Here is a 6,455-nt window from a genome sequence, read left to right on the forward strand (position 1 = left end):
ATGGAAGAGCAGGAAGAGAGTGTGGGAGGAGAAAGAGGAAGGCTTATTAAGAGAGAGAAGTTATATGAAGAGGTGAAACCATATGTTTATTGCATATTCTCTAATATTTGCTTTGCAGGATACAACATAGTCTCCAAGGTGTCTCTAGACAAAGGCATGAGTCGTTATGTGCTTGTTGCCTATGGATGTGCTTTAGGAACTATACCAACTGCTCTTCTCGCATTTCTGTTGGAAAGGTTAATTAATTAACCCTTCTCATCTTTTCCTCTTCTGTTTTGGTTCCTTTTCTTTTACACCATTCACTGCATGTGGCTTTTGCCTTTAATTCCATGCCTTCAACTCATATGTTGCAAAGGTTGTCTCTAGAGATACATCTCATAAACTTGGAGGTATAAAAGCCGGTAACTCAAACCCATTGACTAGCAGGGAACCAAGACTTGCGTTCAATTGGTTGCACATCATTCTTGAGAATAGTTATTCTCTTAAAATGAACAATCACTATGCCTCTAAAGAATGAAAAGAATAATTATTTCTCCAAGAAATTAATACCATTTTTTCCAAAAAAAAAATCATTTCCATGGGTTGCCGACCATTCCTTGGAGAGGTCGATAGGCAACCCATGGGAATGAACCTTTTTTTTGGGTTTCCAAAAAAATTAAAAAAAAAAATTGGGGTATTCATTTTTATAGCTATGGTATTTTAATTTGGAAATTTGATTCAATTCCGTTAGCAAATTAATTTGGTTATTCATGTGTTGTCACCAAACGAATGAATTAATATGAATGGTCATTCAATTACAGTTTTTTTCTTTTGTTTTTTTGAGATGTTCACACAAGGAAAGAGAAAATGAGAAAGGCGATTCGAACTAGTAACCCCTGCTTCATGAGTTGTGAGTCTCAACCGATTAAGCTACCACTTTAAAACAATTACAACTTATTGTGTTCCTAGTAATACTCATTTCTATTCTAAAGAATCTACCAAACGTGCTCTAGACGTTAAGTACTTATTTTTTTGGTTCATTGGAGGCCGTCTGTTTGACATATTGATTACCCAACCGAGATAGACACGGATTCAATAAAGGGCTCCCTCATTCTTCTCGTTTCATGCCTTTCACTCTCAGCATTCTACATATTACAGGTGATTTAATATTCAGAAAATAGCTAGACTTTACTTCATTGCATATAACACTAGAATTTGTTTCATTATGAGAAATTCTCTAGATTTGGCTTTAGATCTAGGAACTATGATTGAAAAGTTAATTAGAATATCCATATGGCCATGTCATTTTTTAGTTTTTAGGTTTCTACTTAATTTGGTGTTATTCAGGACTTGGGCATATAACCCAAAGGATAGGCTGAAAACTCTATTCACCACTCTCCATACAAACATAAGGGTTGTAAAATTCAACAAATTCACATAAGATGAATTTTAGTTCTTCAATTGAGTGGCCGGAATAAATTTTAGTAAAGAGGTATCTTCTAACTTAAGCTTAATTGTGCCTACGGCCCATATGGATAACACACACATGCTCTCTTTTTTTAAGCTAGGTCAAAGACCCTTGATGAGAATTTTACCTTATTTATTCTACAAATAATTTCTTATTTAGAATAAATTACCGAACACATGTAATTGTGTTGAATTTAAATCACACTAAATATCATGTGGCATATAGGCCACATTTTATTGAAAAATGTTTTAAATAGGACACATATATATTGTTGCAAATGACTACAATCAAGATGTATCCAGCACCAATAACTCTCACATCATTGACGTGCTTATCGAGTGCTCTTCTCTTCACTATCATGACAATAATTTTGGATCGTAAAGCTTCATCATGAAAATTGTCATGGAACATCGCCCTTCTTGCACTAATCTATAGTGTGAGCTTATGAATTCCACCCAATTTTTTTTTTTTTCTATTTATACTGATTCATGAAACCCTAATTTTATGATTTCCTACAGGGAGTTATGATATTTGGAATTACAACTTATCTTCAAACGTTGGCAATAAGAGAAAAAGGACCAGTTTTCATGACAGCGTTTAGACCATTGTCCACAGTAGTTGTAGCCATTATGGGAGTCCTAATTTTAGGCAATGCTTTATACTTGGGAAGGTAAATGTTGATTACTTTTTTTCTAGCGAAAATGAGAAATTTAGATATTCAGAATTAATATTTCTTATATTTTTCTGCTTTCCTTCCAGTGTTATTGGGTCTACAATGATATTTCTTGGTTTGTACGCAACTCTATGGGGAAAGAAAAAAGAGAAGCAGGATAAGCCATCAGAGCAAGCCGTGTCAGAGCAAAGTAGTATTCAAATCAAACAAGAAAAGTAATATTGCTTGTGTTCCAAACAATACAATTACTTAATTTAATTAATTTGTGTAAAAGCAATATATTGTTTTCAATACAAAAGTCGGGAGTGACCAAGGCCACCCCCAAATATACCGGGGGTAGTTGCACCACCCCCAGGTGCTGCAGCAGGTGGCCAGCCACCCACTCTTTTCTAAGCATCTGCCTCTGCTTGGTTGTTTCTTGTTCACTTCAGCAAAAGGGACCAAATATTGTAGTAAAATGAAAGGAGGAACTGATACTAGCAAATCAACTATACAGAAGAGATCTCAATAATGAAATCTTATTATTCCACAGCCATTTCTTTTTTTCTATTTGTTTTTAATTGGACTCAAGCAGTTCTTAGCACAGGTGTTTCTTCAGCATCTCAGTATTCTTGTACAGGCCAAATCCCTGATTTATCAAAACATGTGAAAGGAGAGGAAAATTACAACAAAATTACATTTCCAACTTCTCAGCAGCCAATCACTGCTGAAAAAAAAAATTATTGGAGAGCGACAAAGAGAGAGGGAGAGAGAGATCATGTCTTGAACCTCTGGGTGAGTTTCTCGACTCCATCCCTACAATCTCCGGCAACTCTCTTTGCCCCTTCCCCGAGGGCCAAGCTAAATTGTGCAGTGCTTTGCTGCAACTCTTGTGCTGATCTACTTGCCTTTGAAATGGCGGCATGTCGTACTTCTTCAGCTTGTTTTCCAGCCCTGGTGGTCCATTCTCTCAAATTTGATACTAATAAGGCTATCTTCTGGATAATCTTATCAATTATATCTCTGGATTTCCCTCTTAAATCCACTGCCATTGCCTTGAGCTTGTCCATCAGGTTCTCGGCCCTGCTAACAGTCCCTTCAACTGAGAATTGCTTCCCAGCATTGAGCCACGAAACTCCAGCAATGGTTTCTTCCTGAAGGTCAGCGTCAACAACTACTTTGATGCCCTGCCTCTCCCAGCGATATCTAGCATCCTCCAGGACTTTTGCTTGTTCTCTTGCTCTTTTTGCCTCCTCCTCAGCCCAAGCCCTGGACGACAAAAATTACAAATTCATAAAGAAGCTAAACAAATTGATAATGCCTTACCACCCACCCATGGTTTGAAGGCCCAGACACAAAAGATATATTTACAGAGGTTGGTGCTGCATTAAAGACTTCAAATTATGTTGATCATCATATTAAGTTAATCCATGGAACATATACTCCAGAGACACGATTATAGCCATCAAATATTTGCCAAACCTACACCAAATTATTTTTCTCAATATGACATCAATATCAGAATGCTACAAAACATAATTGGCTCCTAGAAATAGAATTTTACTTGCTTACCTGGCCATAGACAAGGCTTTCCGCTCAACCTCTAGCTCATATTGTAAGCGAGCAATCTCCTGATTTTCATTTTCTGCCTCTTTCCGAAGTTGGCTGGTCCTTTCCTTTTCATACGATATCTCTGCCTTGCTACTCATTAGGCTCTGCAACTGCTCCTCCACGTCCCGCCTTAACCGTGAGAGAATTTCCATTTCTGATTCAACAGCAGCACGTTCCTTCATTAATGCAATGTTATCTTCCTCTCTCTCAGATCTTAACCTTTCCAATTCGCGTTTTGCCTCTTCGGCCATTTTCTCCACAGCATCAATCTTTTCCCTCTCTAGGGAAAGCTCCTTTTCAAAACTGGCATTGATATCTTTCTCAACTTCAGCTACTAAAGCACTATGAGCAGCAACAGCATTTTCAGCCATTGATTCCGCTTCAATCCGTGCTAGCTCCTCACTTACGATGTCAGAAGCCTCACCGGTTGCAAGGGCAATAGCAGCCTGGGCTTTTGTGACTGGTTTATCAGGCTGGAAGAGTCGTGTGTAACCTATCCCCAAAAAAAGAAATAAGATATTGATTATCAAGCTAAAGATAATTTTTTTACAAAAGCAGTTACAAGGGACAAGAACTTACCAAATGCAAGAGCTATGATTCCCTGTTCTCCAGCCAATATGTCAGCTACAAGTGCAGGACATGCATCTGGGTGTATCCTATCAGTGTCAATGAAACCAGCAATTCGGTACAGCATCTGTCGATATATAAAAAATAAGACAAATGTATTAACTACTACTAGCACCAGAGTAGCTAAAATAATAATATTAACCGAAATGTCAAATATAGCAACCTTTCTGTCAGCTTCCGGCAGCTGTCTTTTTTCTAAGGCCATCTTCCAGCTGATAAGATCTTGACGTGATAGAGGGCTGCAGTAAAGAAAATAGAAGAAAAAGGAGGTTAATATATAATAATTCAAGCATTATCTTACCCACAAATCTGACACCAACCATATGCATCTAAGTTATCAAACATTATGCCTAAGGAATACTATGGAAAATGGTTTACAAAAACTGCAAGAAAATAATATCCCTCTTATTTAGGATCATCAAAATTACTTTTATTTATGTTGAATACTTTTTGCAAGTGAAGTGTAATGCATACTCCTGCTGAGGGCACATCACATTCCCCTCAGTCCTCTCTCTCTTTCTCTCCCTCTCTCCCCTCAGCGGCATGTGAGGGCACGTCATGCTCTTCTCTGTGTTGGTGTGTTCGCTTTTTTTTGGTCTTTATGCTTACCTGGGTCTTGCTTGGTTGCATGTGCGTCATGGGTTGAAGGCGTAGGTGATGTCAGAAGAGCTTGACGAGCGGGTCTTGTTACATTGCATCTGTTAGCTGAATGTAGAATCCATGGGAGATTTTTCTTCATAGAAGCGAAATCATTTGAGTTCATCATCGAGCCAGGGTGAACTCCTTCAAGCTTAGAATAGTGGAAAGGGAGAAGGGTTATCTCCAGTCCATCATTCTAGGGAGAGAGAGCATTTTGTTGCTTTCTATGGTGGCTGCAGTTGCTGGAGTAGAAAACAGTGTGGGTTTTGTCCGTAAATTCAGAGATTCACAGAAGGCATTCTTGGATCAGCGCTGCAGTAATCACCATGTGAGCTACATGTCCATTGAGTTCATCAGTGGTGGGCGGAGGAAATTTGTTATAATTCCCCAAGGCAAGAAGAAACGGGGTTGGTGTGGGTTCGTGGAGGTGTTGCAGTTTTTTCTGTCTTCATTCATTCCGGTGAAATGCACACCTCCGTCCATCAGGAACCTCATCAGAGTCTCACCTGATTACCGTGAATCGATTATCACTCAAGTTGTAGCCAAGCAGGGTGGCATGTCCACTTCTAGCGGCAGAGAGCCGGAGGGGCTTTTGTGCGATGCCGCTGCCACTCCTAAAGCCCGATTAATGCCAAAACAGGAGACTTTTTTTAAAAAAAAAAAAAAAAAAAAAAAATGAAAGTACATAAACCAAACTAGTACCAAGGAAAGGAAAAAAGCACATCTAAGAAAAAATAACTGGAAAAGGAGGATCTTTTCCACTGAAAATAGGAACGGAAGGGGTAAGGGGAGATATATGGGAATGCAGCCAAAAGGAGGTTTGATTGCAGCCCATTGTGCCGCATAGTGGGTGCAGAAGTTTGCACCTTTGTTAACTTTCCTAGCTTCCCAAGAGGAAGATGCTGAGATAGAGTCGAGAATATCGGAGATGATGGTAGAAATCCTCCAATCTTGAGATAAGCAGGGTTGTTGAAGAGCCAAAATAAGCCAAAATAGCTGCCAAGGCTTCTCCAAAATTTGGAAGACAAGGGGAGATGATTTGAGAAATCATCCAGATGATATGGCCCACTTGATTTCAGCAAACAGTTGCTTGCGCTGAGAAGGAATCCTGAATGGCAGTATCAAAATTTATTTTGTACCAATACCGAGGAGGGGGAAGCCATTTTTCAACAAGCGGTGGATCTGTTGTTGCCCGGCATCAAAATGCTCAACAGTAACTTTATTGATATGCCAAGAGATTCTACAAGCATCAAAGGACACACCATCATGATCAGCTTTGTTTCTATGAAACCATAAGAGGTCACACGCTACCGCAGCAAAATTTTCAAATTGATGATCTGCCTGGGGTATACCAAGCGAGAGACCCAAGGAAATAATCAATTGAATCCAGTCCACCACATTTGAAAAGTTAAGGGAAGGATGATGGGAGCACTGTATTTTACTTCGTGGCAGCAACAAAAAGCCAAAAGAGCACCTTTC

General features: G+C 39.1%; 1 protein-coding gene and 1 pseudogene across 2 annotated transcripts in view; one reads left to right on the forward strand and one right to left on the reverse strand.

Moving 5' to 3' along the window:
* Positions 1-2,339, forward strand: LOC132181952 (WAT1-related protein At5g07050-like; annotated as a pseudogene).
* A 285-nt stretch (positions 2,340-2,624) lies between these two features.
* LOC132181114 (uncharacterized) overlaps positions 2,625-6,455 on the reverse strand; it is a 10,218-nt gene continuing 6,387 nt past the window's right edge. For both annotated transcript variants that reach the window (XM_059594183.1, XM_059594184.1), the window contains exons 7-10: positions 4,501-4,576; positions 4,290-4,404; positions 3,672-4,203; positions 2,625-3,368 (exon numbers count right to left, since the gene is read on the reverse strand). In XM_059594183.1, the coding sequence (XP_059450166.1) occupies positions 2,876-3,368; positions 3,672-4,203; positions 4,290-4,404; positions 4,501-4,576 (1,216 nt within the window). In that variant the 3' untranslated portion in view covers positions 2,625-2,875. The remainder of the gene's footprint in view (positions 3,369-3,671; positions 4,204-4,289; positions 4,405-4,500; positions 4,577-6,455) is intronic.

This window comes from Corylus avellana, chromosome ca5 (assembly GCF_901000735.1).
Source record: "Corylus avellana chromosome ca5, CavTom2PMs-1.0".
Taxonomy (NCBI): domain Eukaryota; kingdom Viridiplantae; phylum Streptophyta; class Magnoliopsida; order Fagales; family Betulaceae; genus Corylus; species Corylus avellana.